This window comes from Xyrauchen texanus, chromosome 1, assembly GCF_025860055.1.
Source record: "Xyrauchen texanus isolate HMW12.3.18 chromosome 1, RBS_HiC_50CHRs, whole genome shotgun sequence".
Taxonomy (NCBI): Eukaryota; Metazoa; Chordata; class Actinopteri; order Cypriniformes; family Catostomidae; genus Xyrauchen; species Xyrauchen texanus.
In genome coordinates this window covers 25,886,331-25,906,386 of record NC_068276.1, presented here as the reverse complement: position 1 = coordinate 25,906,386, position 20,056 = coordinate 25,886,331, and the positions used below count along the sequence as shown (strand labels likewise).

The 20,056-nt window shown below is 37.5% G+C and overlaps 2 protein-coding genes across 3 annotated transcripts; one reads left to right on the top strand and one right to left on the bottom strand.

Moving 5' to 3' along the window:
- The first annotated feature begins 943 nt into the window (after positions 1-943).
- Positions 944-12,513, top strand: LOC127647575 (Y+L amino acid transporter 2-like). 2 transcript variants are annotated; one of them, XM_052131912.1, is made up of 11 exons: positions 944-985; positions 3,011-3,047; positions 3,153-3,697; positions 7,756-7,881; positions 8,081-8,225; positions 8,609-8,732; positions 8,859-8,962; positions 9,613-9,709; positions 10,425-10,574; positions 10,885-11,068; positions 11,376-12,513. In XM_052131912.1, exons 3-11 carry the CDS (start codon positions 3,211-3,213, stop codon positions 11,441-11,443), a joined length of 1,485 nt encoding a protein of 494 aa, XP_051987872.1. In that variant the 5' UTR covers positions 944-985; positions 3,011-3,047; positions 3,153-3,210; the 3' UTR covers positions 11,444-12,513. The 2 variants fall into 2 exon arrangements, with proteins under 2 accessions (XP_051987872.1, XP_051987865.1); XM_052131905.1 differs by lacking the exon at positions 3,011-3,047 and having other exon boundaries at positions 959-985.
- A 54-nt stretch (positions 12,514-12,567) lies between these two features.
- LOC127649149 (probable RNA polymerase II nuclear localization protein SLC7A6OS) lies at positions 12,568-18,871 on the bottom strand. The gene is given in 6 exon segments (XM_052134119.1): positions 12,568-13,034; positions 13,634-13,766; positions 13,864-14,070; positions 14,421-14,636; positions 14,638-14,748; positions 18,562-18,871. Coding segments are annotated over 6 exon segments (987 nt in total). The 5' UTR covers positions 18,757-18,871; the 3' UTR covers positions 12,568-12,909.
- Positions 18,872-20,056: the final 1,185 nt, after the last annotated feature.

Below are 20,056 nucleotides of genomic sequence, written 5' to 3'. Positions count from 1 at the left end.
ATGAAGCTTAACATTTCCTTTTTCTTGTTTTTGAGTTGCTACTCTATGCAATAGACTGGCATGTCTTAAAGACATTAGGTCAAAAATGGCAAAAAAGAAACCGCTTTCCCTAGAAACTTGTCAGCCAATCATTGTTTTGAGGAATAAATGCTATACAATGCTTGAAACTGCCAAAAAAAATAATGAAGATTTCATACAAAGATGTACACTACAGTCTTCAAAGACAGCACAACTGGCTCTAACAAGGACAGAAAGAGATGTGGAAGGCCAGATGTACAACGAAACAAGAGGATAAGTACATCAGAGACTCTAGTTTGAGAAACAGATAAAAGAGTGTGATGGATTATTAACCACATTGAGCTTTTGTGGGATCAGTTAGACTGTAAGGTGAGTGAGAAGTCCTCGACAAGACAGCCACATCTACGGCAAGTGCTACAGGATGTGTGGGGTGAAATGTGACCTGAGTATCAGGACAAACTGACAGCAAGAATGCCAATGATCTGCAAAGTTTCATTGCTGCACATGGAGGATATTTTGATGAGAACTCTTTGAAGTAGCTTAAGAAGTTCTGAATATTTCTTTCAAATTGTAATAGTAATTTTTCACATTATTAATGTCCTGACTATAAATTGTGATCAGTTGATTGCCACTTTGGTGAATAAAAGTACCACTTTCTTTTATATATTCTAATTCTAAAAAGTTTGTTTTTGTGTGTGCTACGTGTATAATTCTTAACGCTTGTTTATACGATATATAGTATAAAAACAAACTTTTAAATGGGTCTATTTCTTGTCTTCATGGTAGCAGGGAGTCGAACAGGGTTGGTCTGATTCGCAGAGACACCCACGTGACATCAAATTTACCGGTATCACGTGACTCAGTTAGTAGCTTGCGCGCGCCCCCCGTTTCTGTAGTTCTTTAAGATGCTGTCCTGTCTGCTCATGTTACCACTTGTACAAAGACGATAAGCAGAGGACACAACAAGGTAAGGATTTTATCCTGTAACATTACGCTTAAAGGAGAAGAATGACTGGCCAGGGTTATCGTCTAAATACACGAGAATTAGACATTGTCCTGTTATAATGCTAGTATCTTGTCATTTCTCATAAATGCCCAGAATGTATTAAATGTATACGTTCAGTGCAGGGCAAATAATAGTGCGTTAATGTACGCAGTGACCGTGTGGGGTGTTCTGCTGCCCTCTTCGTTAGAAAAACAGGATGTCGCATCTCATCCCTAAAAAAATGCCTTTAATTTATTACAGTTATTCGGCATAGAAGCTGTCAGAGAAATGCAATTGTTAATATGAACAATACTAGCTCATCATCAATCCAAAATCTAACCAGCAGGACAGACTGCAGTTTTAAAAACAAAAAACGTCGACGGGGTTGTTTTGATGAACCGCTGATATCTTTAAAGGGATATAATCAGAATTTCATCTCTTAATGCATCGTAATTTAGTGTCCGACGTCAGTGTTTTAATTAACTTCTGTATCAGTCGATGTCACGTCATATATAATATTTTGTGTATACCCAAACCTTTCTTTTCTTCAGCTGAACGCGCCTCTGATGTGTCTCGATACGGCTGCCAAACATCAACTTGTTTTGACGGGGGTGCCAAATTGGTTGTAAAATTGTGGATTGAAACTAGTTGTTTTTGCTCTGTATTTGGTTTAATAGACGCCTGTGTGTTTACAATTGATGCATTTATTTCACAAGCACAGCCTAAAATAAAACGAAATGCAAAAACGAGGATTATCGAGGTTATTTATTGCTATCCTGTGCTGACAAATTCAGTTGAACTTTTTGTGAACAGCCCACTGCGAGATGCTGAAAAGTATGGTTGTGTGTACATGTACTACATTTTCCACTGTGGAAAAACGCTTTACAAGGAATAAAAAAAATGCAATAAACAAACAACTTCAAAAATTTGTTAATGTAACAAATCGATGCCATTGGGTCTTCCGGTCCTTAAAGGGACAGTTCACCTAAAATGCACCAGTGATCGTTTTACAATTGCTGGCTATATAATGTATTTAAACTGTCTGGCGTCAGAAAGACAGTATCAAGGACGGAACAGTTTGTTTTTGAAATGCACTTAGGGTAATGGCCATTTTAAGATGATTTATGTTCAAATGAGTGGTGCAAGTCCAAATGGTCTAAAGAATGTAGTACAGGCTCTTAACAGTAGAAGAGATGACAGCAGGACACAGTGTGCCTAATCATTTATACAGGGTCAACAAACAGCAAGCGCCAGGACTAAACCAGTGATTTCTCATTTAGAAACCCACATAGTCCCTGATTAAACTTGCATTGAAGTGTACATATGATACATTTTCAGGTTCTGATTGAAAAGGGGCCACATCGAAGGGTTGTGAAATCTTTGACCCAAGAAATACTTTCATGTTGACATCATCTTTGTGATGCAATCCTCACACAAGCATTTCGTCAATTAGTTAGAGCACTTTTTGCATGTATGTAATACACTTACGACACTAACCTGTACTGACTTCACACCATCACATGACATTGGAGGCCTGTTGTGACTTTAATTAAATGTTTGGTACATTACTATGCACTATGCAGTAATGTGGATACACCTATTCAGAATGTGACCCTTCCTAACATCTTTATGTTCCTCTAGTTTTAAATCATTAGCTCATCCACAACTAAAAATAATTGTCATCAATTGTAATCCCCCTCATGTTGTTCAAAACTCTAATGACTTTCTTTCTTCTGTGGTACACAAAAGGAGGAATTGTATGTCCCGTTTGCTGATTTCAATATAGTGGCAGTTGATAGTGACTCACTTAAAAGATTAAAGGACCCAAATGTGTCATCAAAGTAGTCCACTCAGTGTTGTTTCTTTCCAAATGTATCATATGCCTTCAGAAGACTTTGATACTACTTTTGACACTTTTGGGGCCTTTTTTTAAGCTTTAAATTGTGTCACTGCATTGAAAGCAGTAAACGGGACTTCCTTTAAACTTCCCCCTTTTTTGTTCTGCAGTACAAAGGAAGTCTTATGTATTTGGAACTGCATGAGGGTGAGTAAATGTTGTCAGAATTTTCATTTTTGTGTGAACGTTTTCTTTTTAAGCCAAAGATAATATTGTTCCTTGTATAACATTCATTCTTCTGGTCACCATCAGGTTGGATAAGACCAGTGAGGGCCCTCTCTGAGCACCAACACACAGGCCTGTGGACAGGATGGAAAAGAACACAGAATCCACTAAACTGAACGGCAAACCTGAGGGTTCTCCAGCCCCCTCAAAGCCCAGAGAGAGCATGCAGCTCAAAAAGGAAATCTCGCTTATGAACGGCATCAGCCTCATCGTGGGTAACATGATTGGTTCGGGCATCTTTGTGTCGCCCAAGGGGGTTCTCTTCTACAGTTCCTCCTACGGAATGTCTCTAGTCATCTGGTCAATCGGTGGCATCTTCTCAGTGGTGGGAGCTCTCTGTTACGCTGAGCTGGGCACAACCGTCACAAAGTCAGGTGCCAGCTATGCCTATATCCTTGAGTCCTTCGGAGGCTTCGTAGCGTTTATACGTCTGTGGACGTCGCTACTCATCATTGAACCGACGAGTCAGGCTGTTATTGCCATCACTTTTGCCAACTACTTGGTTCAGCCGCTCTTCCCCACCTGCGAGCCCCCCTATTCTGCTTCTCGCCTCATTGCTGCAGCCTGTCTATGTAAGTTAACTTTATTTGTAGGTCTTTATTTAAATATAGGGCTTTGTTTATATATACAATACTGTGAGGGAGCTTTATTTATATTTATAGAAGTATTTTATTTATTTTTTTTTGGACCATTAACATTATTTTTGCATTGTGACATAATTTGTGACGACATTTCAATGACAATTAAGAATGTTCCCTTAAAATTGTAATAAAAATACTGTAGCATAATTTTATGTAAATCAGCATAAATTAAGGCAGAAGGACAAATTCTACCTCAATATACTTGTATCATTTTTTTTTTGCAAAACCTTAAAGAAAATTTATATTTTTATGGGCTTCATTTTCCTAATGCAAAATATAATTTTTTATTTTCTTTTGATTTTGGGCTGAAATGTGTACTGGATATGTTCTTAACAGGTTAAGATGAGGTTCCCTCAAATGCTGCATTTAGGATTTAAAATGTAAGTTAGTTAAGTTTTATTTTCCCCTAAAACATTCACCAGTTTTAATGTTTCTCAAGGATCTTGCACAACACCGTATGCTGTGTACCTGCTATAGCTGCTGCACCCTTTAGTTTTCCAATTTCTGCTGACACATTTTTTGGGTGATTCTCATGAAACCTGTCAAGTAAATGTCCTGGGCTGCTTTTCCCAAAAGCATTGCAAGCTGGCTCCAGAGGTATTAGGGAGTCCAGCAGGGGGTGCTCACCCTGCGGACTGTGTAGGTCCTAATGCCCCAGTGTAGTGATTGGAACACTATACTGTAAAAAGGTCATTAAAAATCCCAGGACACTAACTGGTGTGTGGTGAGTGTACTGGCGCACTATGGCTGTCGTCGCATCATCCAGGTGGATACTGCACACTGGTGGTGGTTGAGGAGTCCCCTGCTCACTGTTTAAAGCATTCGTTCATTCATTCAGTGGTTTCTATGATCTACTTAGATTCACGATGCTTTTGGGAAATGCAACCCTGGTATTATTTTACTCCAAAATTAAAGAAAACAAATAAGAAATTATATTATGCATAAAGAAAGCCCATTTTTGGACCATTGTGACATTATGTTGATGATAGCTATGCTGTTTTTTACCCCAATTCTTATTACCACAATGAAAAAAAAAAGATGGTCATTATGATATTCTAATTTCTGCAATGTGAAAAAAAAAAAATATTTCGAATGTCAACTATTTATACATAAAGTATTTATACAACTTCACTTTTGCTGATTTTAATAAAAATGTACAAAAGCATATTTTTACTGTAATACACTAATAAGACAATGGAACAGTAGAAGTAAAACATTCAGACATGTTATGGTAATGAGAATTGAGGGAATAAGATGTGCTTGGGTGTTCAGAAAATAATGTCACAATGCAAAACTCCTAGTGGTCCCTCCATGTTCTCTATTGTATTGATTTGCAGTTAAATATGACCAGGACATTTTCTTGATGGGTTTACTAAGAATCAGCCTTTTAACTTCACCTTGTTGTCTTTCCTTCTTTTCTACTCTCTCTTCTTTCTCACCCTGAGGTTTGATAAACTGCCAAAACACATTCAGGCCTAACTTGAAAAATGTCACAGGGCAGTTAATGAATAATTTGTTTTTGAGTTCAGGCCAGGGAGCCAGTTCTTCTGATTCTGTGGTGCCTCTCCTCCCATACCTGTTTCACTTGGATACCTTTACCCACCTCATTCTCTGCTCTATTACACATGCCACTCTAAATAACAAACATTGCTATTGCTATGACAATTATCATAAGCTATTTTCACACATGCTACCTGGTAAATTGCTGTAAAATCATTGGATTGCCTTAACTTGTAATTGTACCACATCTGCTATTCAGTGTTTTCTGTCTTTTCCTTTTTGCGACCATTCACACACCGGCAGCAAAATGCCATTTAACTCTGAGATGTAGTTTGTAATTTTCAGTCGATACATTCCTTATCTTTTTTTTTTTTCTTTCTCCCCAATTTGGAATTCCCAATGCGCTCCAAGTCCTCGTGGTGGCATAGTGACTCACCTCAATCTGGGTGGTGGAGGACGAATCTCAGTTGCCTCCGTGTCTGAGACGTCAATCCGTGCATTGGCTTGTTTAGTGCGTTACCACGGAAACCTACCGTGTGTGTGGATCCATGCACAACTCTCCACGCGCCCCACCGAGAGCGAGAACCACATTTATAGCGACCATGAGGAGGTTAACCCAATGTGACTCTACCACTCTAGCACGCCCTGGATTCGAACTTGTGACGCCAGGTGTGGTAGTCAGCGTCTTTACTTGCTGAGCTACCCAGACCCCCCCCAACCAATACATTTCTTTACGGTTTTAGGCTGGTTTGCAATATACCACTTCTCAAATCTGAATGGAATTTAAAAATAGTAGGTATCATACATTTACCAAGTAAATGGGCATCACACACTAAACTACTTTGTATCACTCCAGCTCCCAAGTCAATCCGATCACAAATTCACGTGGATACACACGCCCCCGTTCTGAGACGCCTGACAAATGTAAACAAACATGGATGTACTTGTGTGCTGCCGTTTATGTCCCTAGTACCCTTTTCCAAGTCTCAAAAGAAAAGAAATGGACCGAGGGCATTTGGGTGCATTCATGTGTGGGGAGTTGAGACTGATGCGAGTTTAAAGTGAGTGGCGTTAAATAATTTTTCCACTTTGATCGCTTGTTTTCCATCTCCATTTCTTCGTGGTCCAGTGTTGTGACCGCCCACGGTCCTTTTCCATTGGCTGCTCTCCATATGACTTCACATTTGAGTCGTGGAGCATTATACACTATGGTCTGCTCTAAAATATGTTATTTTTTGAGCTCCAGAGTTACTGAATCATCTCCGTCTTACGTCAGCGTGTCTTGACCTCGTATGTGCTCAAATCATTAGTCTTATTGAACTTTTCTGGTAATGTTACAACTTCTCATTCAGGGAAATAGTCTGTACAAATTTTACCAGTATTTTTGAAAAGGGCGAGTTCACGCATGACCTTGCAGGTAATTTTCTGTAAAGGGCTGTATGTGTGAAAGTGACTATAACTTCACTAATGCCCCACTAATCCCTTTTACTAATAACTTTTTAACCCTTAAATGATTGGGTGTTTCGCCAAACATTTTACACACTCTGGTCATTAGCAGCCCTGCACATATCTATCACAAATGGATCTAAAAAATGCCCAGATAGCGAAACATTTTTGACAGTTTTATTTTTCAGATATCAAAGAGATATCAAAGAGATGATGCAACAAATATAGAACAGGATTCATTATTTCCACACTGAAATTTCATGAGAAATTAAATGAGAAATGAGAAATGAAAAAAGCCTGTATTTCTCAGGCTCTCATTGAGTCTGAATAGATGCTCAACTAACATCATTTCATATTACAATCGCTAAATCCTACTGTTCATTTGTTGTACTTGCTATAGTTTTCTTCCACATTGCTGCTTCATTAAATGGCAATGTCAAATGTAAATCAAGTCAAACACTGAAAACATCATCGCCAACTTGAGAAAGAAATGGCATGAATAATATGTGTGTACATGCATATTGAATACTGATAATTCACCGTTGTTGCACAGAAAATCAACGTGATAGTCCTTTGAATGAATATAGTACTCATTTGTTTTGTAATAAAAAAAAAAATATATCCTGTGATTTGTAAACTTATTAAGATCATAAACATATTATATATGGAAGCGCAAAAAGCATCACTATTACATATATCATGTTTTTATTGACCCTACACATGTTTTATAATTAAGTAATTATATAAATATATATATATATATTTGTTTTTTTTCAATTTTGGCTTTATTTAATTTTTTTACACCATTCAGAAGAGAGAGTTTGAAGAATACTAAATGGAATGAGGTCCAGGGCTACTAAAGGCCCATTGTATGCATTAAATGGTTAATTACTGTCCTATCAAATAACTTGTTATGCAACCAATGTTTTTGTTAAAAATCAAAAACATAGTGGCATTTGTCTTGTTGTCATTCATTGTGCGTTCAGTTTACTTGTGAATCACTTATTCTTATCTTAACATATTTACTATTCATGCTTTTTCAGGCCTTCTGACCTTTATTAATGCTGCTTATGTTAAGTGGGGTACCAGAGTGCAGGATGTGTTCACATATGCTAAAGTGTTGGCCCTCATCGTCATTATAATCACTGGGATGGTCAAACTGTGCCAAGGTAAGAGTCATGACTTCTATATATTTTTCAAACTTTTCAAAGATTGCTCCTTAATTTATGCTAAAAGGGAATTCATCAAATTGAGATCATGCCTAAGGCTTTAATAAATTCTAGTTGCTCTTGTTGACAACTCAAGACTATATTTGGTGTTAAAGAGCTGCTGAACATAACTGTAATTTTTGCAATGTTTCTCACACAGGTTTCACAATGAACTTTGAGGATTCTTTCCAAGGCTCTTCTCGTGACCCAGGAGATATCGCTTTGGCGTTGTACTCTGCTCTTTTCTCATACTCCGGTTGGGACACTCTTAACTTTGTCACAGAAGAGATTAAGAACCCTGAAAGGTACTCTTCCACTGTTTCGGCCGTTTACACCTCTGATGTTTTTCGATTGGATGGTTATTTTCTTTTAAAGCGATAATTCATCAACAGAGTTTAAAACCCTTGTTTTGGTGGAATGGTTGATTGATGGGTGAGTAGGTGATTTTTAAAAGTAGTCTGAGATGAATCTGGACACATTTCACTAGAACTGCAATGTGATCACATGCGTTTCTGACTTCTCCAATCTCCAATTGTGGCATTTTGTGTGGCTGCATTACCCGAGATGGATGCTAATACCAGGAGTTAATGGAATCTATAAAACAAAGATAACCCCTAGTTTCTATTGCAAAGATATGCGAACTAGGTTTTGTTAAGATGGCTAACACATCCTGTCATGCATGAACCAGGAACCTTCCCCTCTCCATTGCAATCTCCATGCCGATTGTTACGATCATCTACATCCTCACGAATGTGGCCTACTACGCTGTGCTTGACATGAGTGCCATCCTTGCCAGCGACGCTGTTGCTGTGGTGAGTTTATAGACCTCGGTGTTATCATAACGGGCTCCAGTGTAAGGTATACCTCTAAAATCATCTTTTTTGTTTTAACAGTCTATATTGTGCATTAATGTCTAATGTTTCCAAATCTTACCTCAGACATTTGCAGACCACACCCTGGGAGTGATGAGTTGGACCATCCCCATTGCGGTTGCTTTGTCATGTTATGGTGGACTTAACGCTTCCATCATCGCTGCGTCCAGGTCAGTCTGATGCTTGACATTTTTACATACCGTAATGGAACATATAAATGTACTTAAGTCTTTTCTATAATATTCCTGTAGAAGGAGACAATCTAGGACATTTGTTCATATAAACCACTATGAAAATGGCCCACTTCAATTCCACTGGCTTTATGGTTTTATTATTCCATTTGAATTTCTGCTTCGTTCCTCAAGTTTATTCTTAATGACTGGTGTTAACCTCCTAGAGAAGGAACAAAGCTTTAGTTAAGTCTTTATAGGGAGCTTCTCAATTGCTCACACCATCTGGAGCTGCTTTCTGGTAATGACCCTGAGGGGGGTGCCTGCCACTATTCCATGTGTAGGATAATGGGATCTGAGGATTGTTGAGGATTTTTGGGAGTGTTGGGAAAAATATATACAATGCAGATGTGAATTCAGATGCATGAGTGTTTACATTCCCATTTATGTTTATGGCACTTGTTTATTGTGTTCATTCTTTTATGTGTCTCACGATGTATGGTCTTTTATTACGATATTTATGAAACATTTAATTACATTTTACGTCAGCTATGTGCAAGTATATGAAATTGGAGCTTATTTGTCAGTGCTTATGATAGATCCAGGACTGTGATACATTTAGCTAAACAGGGAATCTCTCTGTGCTGCAGGTTGTTCTTTGTAGGAGCTCGGGAAGGTCATCTCCCAGACACTTTGTCCATGATTCACGTGGAGAGATTCACACCAGTTCCTGCTCTGCTATTTAATGTAAGTTCCTCTAAATGTCCTTACAGTTAATCATAAGTCACTCAATACTCAAATTAATCATAACATTGTCTCATTATCATATGATATGCTGTGATTTTAAATAAATAAATAAAAAATCTATAAAGCTATTCACTGGTGGCTTTAAAGACATTAAGTTATGATATTGTATGATGGTGAGTGACCATGATTTTCTGTAAAGCTGCTTTTAAATGACGTGCATAGTAAAAAAAAAAGCTTTACAAATATTGATGTTCTTAGCAGACACTTTATCAAAGCAATTTAAAAGTGTATATATATATATTGTGATTGGAGTAATTATTTTTGCAAAAGTGTTTTTTTTTGTTTTGTTTTTTGGATCGACTTGGAAAGAATGCATGTTGAATGCCAAAACAAGTTGATTTGTTTAAGCTAAAGTGTGTAATTTTTGAGGGAACACTTTCAAAAAGATTCTTGAACACCCCCCAAATCTACCATTGGTAAAATAGATGGCCCCATCCCCAACTCACATCATTGGTTGACCGCACATGTTGCTGTGTGAAGATGCTCAAATAAACAGAGGAATGTTTTGATAGTGCCACATTGTCTACTCTTACAAATGACTTATAGCTGTCTCCACATATTAAGCTGGGATAAGAAGACAAAATGTATTTTAACCAAAAATATGCACACTTTAGCTTTAAGATCGTTGACCGAAGGTTGTTGTTTCTGTTTGCAGTGCGCCATGGCTCTAATCTATCTTACTGTAGAGGATGTTTTCCAGCTGATTAACTATTACAGCTTCAGTTACTGGTTTTTTGTCGGCCTGTCCATTGCCGGGCAGATCTACCTTCGCTGGAAGGAGCCAGACAGACATCGTCCACTTAAGGTGAGCCAGGCAGTACAGATGATACAGATTTACTCCACCAAAATAAAGCCTGTTCCAAACAGCTACACTATTATATTGCGCTAGAAATTGGTTAGTTGAGACTGCTTCAGAAATTTGAGTAACTATCTTTCTGAAGGGGAGGGTAGAAACAACAGTTTGAAGATGAGCTTTGTTTTGTCAGTTACTTTCTAAAAGGATTACTCCTCTTACAATCGGGTGCAGTTTAAAAAGCATATTAAATGTTGTGTTTTTTTTTTTTTTTTAATAATGATTTTTCTTTCTCTTCTCCTCCATTCATGTGTGTGAGCAGTTGAGTCTGGCTTATCCCATCATCTTCTGCATGTGTGTTGTGTTCCTGGTGGCTGTTCCAATTTATTCTGACACACTCAACTCACTCATTGGAATTGCTATTGCCCTCTCTGGAGTGCCTGTTTATTTCTTGGGTATCTATCTTCCAGAATCCAAGCGCCCACCCTTCATAACTAAACTACTACGTAAGTGCCACAGCCTTTATAACTGCTATGCAAAAAAACATTCTCTTAATTGGTGTTTTCTTAAAACTAGACAAATTTACTTGATAAGCAAATAATTCTGACCCCATTGTCAGATTTCTCTGCAAACAAGATGTAATATATTATACTATTTTGCTTGTCAAGTAAATATATAAATATTGCTTTATGGAAAACAAGACAAAAATAAAAATTATGAAAATGATTCTTTGCAATATCATACTTTCATTTTATTTCACTGAATCCGAAACAAAATGACTAAATAACAAAGACTTGTTTTTCATACACACAGGTGCCATCACTCGTTTCACCCAGTTCTCCTGTTTTTGTGTGCTCACTGAGATGGACACAAGTGAATAAAACACTATTCATCAGAATACTTACACGCTTCTGACCCAAAGGACATTTTGAAGATAAGGGAAAAAGATCTTCCACAGTCTTTAGCACACAGATGCACTCTTAATGTCACTCACTGCATTGAATTTCTCTTTATTATAAAAGGTTTTCACAGAGGTCACGGATTATTAGGAATATTAACTTATGAACCATTTGGAATGACATCAAGGTCCTACTTAAAATCTTTGGTTCACAGTGCATGGACTCTCCAAATGATGGGAAGATCACCTGGGCAAGATGCAATAGATTGCGTGTGATATTGTGTACACGGCCAATAATTTAATTAGATCTTATTAGCTCATTAGATATTTATGTAATGTAACATTTCCTGTTTTTATCTAACATGATTTTTAGAATCTAGTTTTTAAAATTCAGACATCAGTTTATTTATTTAACTGATTTTTAGAGGGAAGGTGATTGTACTGACGTGAAAGAACTGCTGTTAGCTTTACTTTAACTGGGCTGCTCATGAACGTGAATTAAAAATATAAACATTTGTCAGGGAATACCAGTCTGGGTTTAAACCCATTTATTCCCCCCCAAAAATGAGGTATTCCACAACTTTCAGTTTTAAAATAAAGGATTGTGCCAATGCATTTGTAAAATCCAGGTGCAAAATAAAAAATTCTCATATATTTTTTGCTTTTAAAATATTGAAAAATTGGCAGAAGCTATGTGTGGAAAAGTCCAGAAGCTCACTCCCAGTGTTTTGAGGTTGTGATCTATGCTTCTTTTTTAATCAGTGTTTGTCAAATTATCTCACTGTTGAAAGGGTCATGAAAAATTACACTTTAATTGTTCCATGTGTCAAATATGTTTTTAATTGTCCATTGGTCAAACAAGCAATAAACTTTCCTCGTTAAAATTCCAGTTGAACTCAGGATCCAGGTCCAGATGTGATTTCAGGAGTCAACTCTGATAAATGTTTACCTTGTAGCACGATGAAACACACTCAACAGCTTAAACTATATATTTCTTTTTAATGCAAATGTTCATTATTTATTTTAAAGAATATCAATAAAAGATTTTTTTACTGGGCATACATTTGTTTTGGTGTGAATTAATGCATGAGATTCAGTTTAATTCGGAAGTCTTTATTTTTTTTTATACACATCTACATATTTACAGGCATTTTGTTTTACACCCCTTGGATATGGGGAACTTACAAACACTACACACATAATCAACAACACAAAGCACCCCACGCTTACACAAACTCAAATCATCACACCAACTTTCTCGCCATCACATCAAACGGTCGCAAATAGTCACTCATCTCACTAACACACGATTCAAAGCAACCCACGCAAATATACGCACATGGGGCTACCACACACATTCACTTTTGACAGAAGAACATACAAGCTTCACTCAATACAACTCTGTAAAAATGGCCTCTCTCATGCTCATGACCACACACACAGAGGCACTCAGTCAGAATCAGAATACTCTCTTTCCTCATTATCATCGTTGTCATGGTCTAGCTCTTCCATCATGTCCCGCTGGTAGTGTTCCCAGCTCCTCCTGCTGTAAGAGTGCTCTTCACTCCAGCAACCTGAAGAAAACCATAACATTATACTGTAAAATGCAATTGCTGATGCAAATAAAAAAAAAATCACAGAGCTTTGAAAATTCTGACATATGCATTAAATAGATTTTATATAAAAGTGTGAACTAATATTTCTGTGAATTTCCATATTTGTAGCCTGCTTTGTAATTATGAAGATCTCATTATTTTACATTACAAGCTATTATGATGTCAAGAAGCCATTTGGTTTATTTATAGGTTTGCAGCAATATCTAGAGCTTTAGTAAGTTTCAGAAAAAGGTACCAGGGATTAAGGGGATAGTTCACCCAAAAATGAAAATTCAGTCACTTTTTACTCAAACTCATGTTGTTACAAATCTTTGTGTGTTTCTTCTGTGGAACACAAAATATGTCATCAACATTCACGTTCATGGAAAAAAGATGCACTGAAAGTGAATGGTGACCGAGACTGTGAATCTGCGCAAAATCTTTGTGTTCCACTCAAGAATGAAAGCCATACAGGTTTGGAATTACATTATAGGTGGGTAAATTATGAAAGTCAAAATGAATCAAAGTTTATGTTTGGAATTTTCATCTATCCCTTATATAACAAAAAGATATCTGACCTCCAAAACGCTCTTCAGCATCACTTTCACCCTCACTGCCCTCATCTGGGTAGTCATTTCTCCAGTTGCTCTCAGCATTCTCATCATCCTCATCTTCATACACCTCTTCCTCCAAGGCCACTTCATCAGGTACCTGTCAAGAAAAAACCAACACCCAATCAAATGAGTTAATGCACAGAACAAAGTACAAGTAGGAATGTGTCTTAAAGAGAGAGAGATACTCTACTAACCAGCTCTCCCTCTTGTGTGTAGGGTCTAACAGACAGAATGTCTTGTATCCAGCCTGGTGTGACTGTCTCCTGGTAGTACAAGTCGTACACATAATCATCCTCTTTCTCTCTATGTTCAGTACCGAGACCGTCTCCCGACACACTCAGTTTCTCCCGAATCATCTTCACAGAGTTACACAAAACCGTCTCGGGATCAGAAACCACAGTCTGGGGAAAAGAATAAATGAACTAATGTTCAAATTCTACTTTATCATCTGTGAGCAAAACACAAAATTTCCACAAAAGTAGAGAAAATAATTAGACAATATTTTGATAGCACCACAGAGGTGAAATTATTATTAGGTGAAATCTAACTTCAAATGGCTTATTTATAGTTTTCTATGGATATTAAGCTGGAATAGGATAAAACATTGAAAAAACATTTAATGCAAATTAATAACCAATAAGATGCAGAGACAGTAGAATGAAAATTTAAGAGTGAGGGCTTCTTGAGACCCACGTGTTATTTTCTAAAAAAAAAATTCCATTCCTGAAGTTCACATTTGATATGGCTTTACCTTGCCAGGCGTCTTCACATCATCATCCTCATGCAAAATATCAAACACTTGCACTTCTCCCAAAGGCAAGCTGTCATGGCTCTCAGTTTGGCTCTCAGTTTGGCTGTCATTGGTCTGCTCTCCTTCTCTGGCTGGAGCAGGCTCTGTGGGCAGTCCTGCCCGATGACTGGAGAGGATCCGGTATCGTTCCTCTCGCCTGGTGCTCCATTTGACACTTACGCAGGTCACCTATGATCCTCTGAGCGCTTCCTTGTGATGGACGCAAGGCATGGTGGGCTAGACGTGGCCGTGCCAGTGCCTCACGGACATGTGTCTGTACCGGAGCATCCTGTAAATATAAATGCTGTGTGAGACTTTGATAGGCAGCTATAATGATCCATGTGTGGTGTGATCAGTTATTCATTCATGCATCTTTCCCTGTGTGGTAGTCTTCGAATGCTCATCTTTCAGAATATTGTGAGATCAGCTGACGTTGCTAATGGCCTTCATTCCCAAAATATCTTTCTAACAATTATGGATGTGCCACGGTGGTCGACTAATTGACTAGATATCTAATAACAGACTAGTCAATTAGTGTTGTTGACTACAAACATTCATATTTTTAGTGGTGGAGGTTTTAATTATCAAATTAATTGTGTTTTTGTGTGATTATAGCTTGCTGTGCTTAAAAGTGAATAAGTCAGCACAGTAAAAGTTCTGCAAGAAGTTTAGTCTCTTTGAAGGGACATTCAAGGTTCAACACATGTTAAGCTCAATTAACATCATTTGTGGCATAATATTGATTAACAATTTTTTTTGACTCGTTACTCCTTACAACTCGTTACAACTTAACTAAACTAATACTATAGATTGAACAGAATAATTAATGCTAGTGCTTTTATAAAATTATGAGCTTCACATTGTTGTTTAAACCCTCCACAAATTGGCCCCATTCACTTCCATTGTAAGTGCCTGACTGTAACCTCAATTTTTGCTTTTTAAAAGAAAAGGAGGGATGGGTCGAAATACATTTTTGTGGTAATCAACATAACGACACAAATGCTGTCGATTGAGCTTAACTTGCATTGAACCCGGAATATTCCTTTAAGCACCGCTGCTGTTTCATCCATCAAAGCATCTCATCAACAATTCATTACAAGACGATCAGTGTCGGACGTTAGATCCTCTGCTGTAAGGTTCCTGAATTTGTGAAGTGATTTGGAGAGATTGAAGTCTTTTGCTGATGTTTCAGACACTACTTAAATAAATATTTGCCTAAAAAAGGATTAAACGGCTTGATGTTGTGAACTACATGTTTACCCGCATCATTATCTTGCAGTTCTGTGCTTTTGAATGTGCAGCGAGGATCACCTTGAGATTCCCAAGTGTTCTGGTTATATTGAAATGCGCCATTCTTCGTTCAGGATGTGCACAACATTTTTGTACCGCTCTGTGTTGGAGCCTCTTATTTCTTTTCTTATATTGATTGTTTTGTGCAATAAGATGTAATAGTTATTTAGCCTATATTTTTGTTGAATATCCATTAGTTGCTATGTTGAAGTGCTGCGCTTAACCTCAGTTTAGGCCCTTTTCATGCTAGCAGCACCATCTTTGATTTTTAATGGTAATGACAACGAGGCTGTGAGGGATAGATGTACAGTCTCTTCAATGGCACAAACGGTATAAAGCTCCTAGATCACGTCTGATTTTTCACAACTCATGTTGTCTGGAGTTCTTTGTATACTGAATGTTCTTGGACAGATATTTTAACAATGTTTTGTCTGCTGAACGATCCAAAAACACCTTAAACTGCAGTACAGCCCATGAAGAGACTGTTAGTCCATCACTCACAGCCTTGTTGCCATTCCAATTAAAAGATATGGGGGCCTGGATGGCTCGGCAAGTATTGACACTGACTACCACCCCTGGAGTCGTGAGTTCGAATCCAGGGTGTGTGGAGTGACTCCAGCCAGGTCTCCTAAGCAATCAAATTGGCCTGGTTGCTAGTGAGGGTAGAGTCACATGGGGTAACCTCATCGTGGTCGTGATTAGTGTTCTCTCTCTCAATGGGGCACGTGGTAAGTTGTGTGTGGATCGCGGAGAGTAGCATGAGCCTCCACATGCGGAGTCTCCACAGTGTCATGCACAGCGAGCCAAGTGATAGATGCGCGTATTGACTGTCTCAGAAGTGGAGGCAACTGAGACTTGTCCTCCGCCACTCGGATTGAGGTGAGTAACCACACCACCTCGAGGACCTAGTAAGTAGTGGGAATTGCGCATGACAAACTGGAGAGAAAAAATAAAAGATGGCGCTAGCGTGAATAATGTCTATATCCCTATGAAACATGACTGATCAGGGTCGTGTGAACAATAGAGCCTAATTGTATGCTACTTTATTATCCTTAACCCTGACTAGTCATTCAAACAACCAATCAAATCAAGTCAATTATACAAATTGGTAGATTTGCACATCCCAACTATCAATTATACAGACTTCAAGCATTTACATTGCAAGATATTTGTATTTAAAACATTTTATATATATATATATATATATATATATATATATATATATATACTCTCAACTATCTTTCTATATCTATCTGTCATCACAGACTTGGCCTACAATGGGTCATATGCTTAAACACATGTAGGCAAATAACTATCATACTCCTATCAATCTACTTTAGGCCAATGAAAAGTTGGCGCTGTTGCCTTCTATATTTTGACAGGCATGTTGCCATTTTCGCCCACTGTGGTTCACAAGCTGACGTCATTCCGCATCATCAAGGACCACGGAAAACAACTTCAGCGTTTCTTGCTTCCGGGGGTGGCCCTCATAGGGTAAACTTACTTCTGGTATTAACAACAGCCATCGAAACAAACATGATCTGCTAAATATATAAGTCTTAATACAAATTAAAAAGCATGTAAATGTTTGATCTGACTTAACGCGGCTCTACAGAGCGCTAATTAATATTTGTATTATAATTCTGACAACTTTGAGGGCATAATGCGACCATCCAGCATATTCACGGAGATACTCCTGCTGCTACTGATCTTACACTGGTAATACATTACTATAATAATTAGATAATAAATTATTCTCCGGGAAAATCACGTCTGATCGCACCATGGACACTTTAATAAACAAAGACACTTCTGTCATCCCTCTGTCTGATATTTCAACTCATGAACATGCTCCTGACATCATCATAAAACTGAGTGTAGTAAAGTTAATGTTTGTCATTCGGGATAATATTAATTAAACTCTGTATTTCACGCCATGAAGCCACATCTGTCTTTTACACAGCACATGATTCAAATTTTAAAATAAGATTTTTTTTGATAGTAACATTATTATCCCTACAAATAAAAGATTGAAACAATGGCTGTGAAATGTTCAGAAAAATCCCTTTCGTGAGACTATAGGCTGTTTAGTGGTTTTTAATAATTTTGAGAAGTTTATGTAGCTAATGTTGTTCCTGTGTAAATCTACACTGTAATATGATGTAGTGCTTCACTTTGCACACATTAATATTGTTATAATCATTTTAAAATGCACTGTTTATTGCACAGTTCCTATTGCTGCTCTGTTAATGGGATGGTCAATGTACATTGTGTAGCCTATATAATATATATATAAAATGGATGAAAATAGTCAAATAAATGTGACAGAATGACTTGGTTTCATTAGTTTGATTACTTATACATTTATGCTGCACTTCACATGTTTGGGAGTTTAATGAGAGGTTCAGTTGAATTTTTGCATCTGTGCTGGGAGTAAAGGTGATATGGTGACGTGAGGATTCTCATTTATGTTAATGACACTGGAGCTGATGAAGAAATCACACCAGCGCTGCATTTGAGCATATAAACTCAAGAGACTGCAGCCCGAGTAGCCGAATCAGTCGGGAAGATGATAAATAATTTATGTGAACATTATATTAGTGCAGCGTTGAAAACAAACCACACAGAAGTGGTAAGAAGCGTTATTCAAGTTAAATGTGTACAAAAGTAGTAGCCGCAAAGCCGTAGCGGAAATAGCTTTACCATGTGGTGACGTAGTTTCCGATTTACATGTAAAAGGCTAATACAGCGTAACAAACCTCTTGAGATTATTTATTCTGAATACTGACAGCAGGTGTCATTAACACGTTACCTGTGATGCCACAGTGGCCACTAGTTTGAACACAGAGTTCTCTATCTTGGGCTCCTGCGGTTCTGGTTCGCTCTCATCACTGGGCTGAACCGCTGCGGCCTCCGGACGGATCCGCTTACAGGCTAGAAGCAGCGCGTCCGCCGGATCGGTGCCTCTCTTCCTCTTCACCCGCAGAATGGTCGTGCTCGGATCCATTTGGGCAGAGAGACGTCTGCTGTGTGACTACAGATAGATTTCAGATGACAGACAAACAAATGCACCAGCCAGTGACAACAACAACATGCGCTGTCGCCTTTCTTTCTTCACTCGTTTTTTCTTCTTTGGCGGATTTCTCTTGAGTGTCGTCCAAACGGAAAAGCAACAGCGCCACTCCGTGATGTGGAAGTGCTGCATGAGGACGGGCGTTCATTAAAATAATAATAATAATAATTTTTTAACAAATTATGGATGATAGCCTACCTTACAAGTATTGATTGTATTGCATTATTGATCAAGTGAAGGGGGTTTCATATAAGATGGTACATCAAGTTAGTATGGAAGATAACTGAAAATGCACCTGTTTAATTTATTTTAAGTCTTTTGGAGAGAGTTGAAAAATTATTTCCAAATAGAAGCCAAGATATTTTGAACAAACTGATGTAATTTTCAATTATATTTCAACTGATAATGATAAAAAATGTAGTATTTAGTGTATATGTGATTTAAATGAATAGTTCACCAAAAAATAAAATTCTCTCATTATTTACTCACCCCCTGGCCATCCCAGATGTATAAGACTTTCTTTCCTCTGCTGAACATAAACACAGATTTTTAGCAGAATATTTCAGCTGTGTATGTCCATACAATGCAAGTGAACTGTGGCCAGAACTTTGAAGCTCCAAAAACACATAAAAGCAGCATAAAAGTAATCCACATGACTCCGATGTTTAAATCCATGTCAACAGATCAATACTTAAGTCACTTTTTTTTTTTTTTACTATAAATCACATCTATCATTTTGCTTCTGAAGACACAGGTTAAACCACTAGTTATCCAAGTATGGACTACTTTTATGCTGCTGAAACATTCTTCTAAAATTCTTCGTTTGTTTGTGTGAACTATATTTGTGTGAACTATCCCTTTAATTATTATGACTCTGTATAACTTATATAAAATGTTTCTTTAATGTAATTTGTGTTGCTTAACTTTTATACCCCCCTTTTACACATGTTGTTGCAATTATCTGCCTGCAGATGTCGCGGTTTCATTGGATTGAAATAAGTTTATCGGAAAGAGGTCATCTGAAATAACTGAGTCCTCTTCAGTTCTATCTCTGAAGTTTTTGTTTATTATGGGCAATATATAAAAATAGTATTGAACAGATAGATATCTTATTAAATTAACATGTTAAATATTGTGAAATGTTGTTATGCATTGTGTAATTTTAAAAGTAGACTACCACGAATGTTTACTTCTTTAAGTGATGTTAAAGAAGTGATCTGAAGTTTATAAATCT

Coding starts and splice junctions, on each gene's coding strand:
- LOC127647575 (XM_052131912.1), top strand. CDS start 3,211: ATGGAAAAGAACACAGAATCCACTAAACTGAACGGCAAACCTGAGGGT. Junction 8,963..9,612: donor TCCATCATCGCTGCGTCCAG/GTCAGTCTGATG, acceptor TCTGTGCTGCAG/GTTGTTCTTTGTAGGAGCTC. Junction 11,069..11,375: donor CTTCATAACTAAACTACTAC/GTAAGTGCCACA, acceptor TCATACACACAG/GTGCCATCACTCGTTTCACC.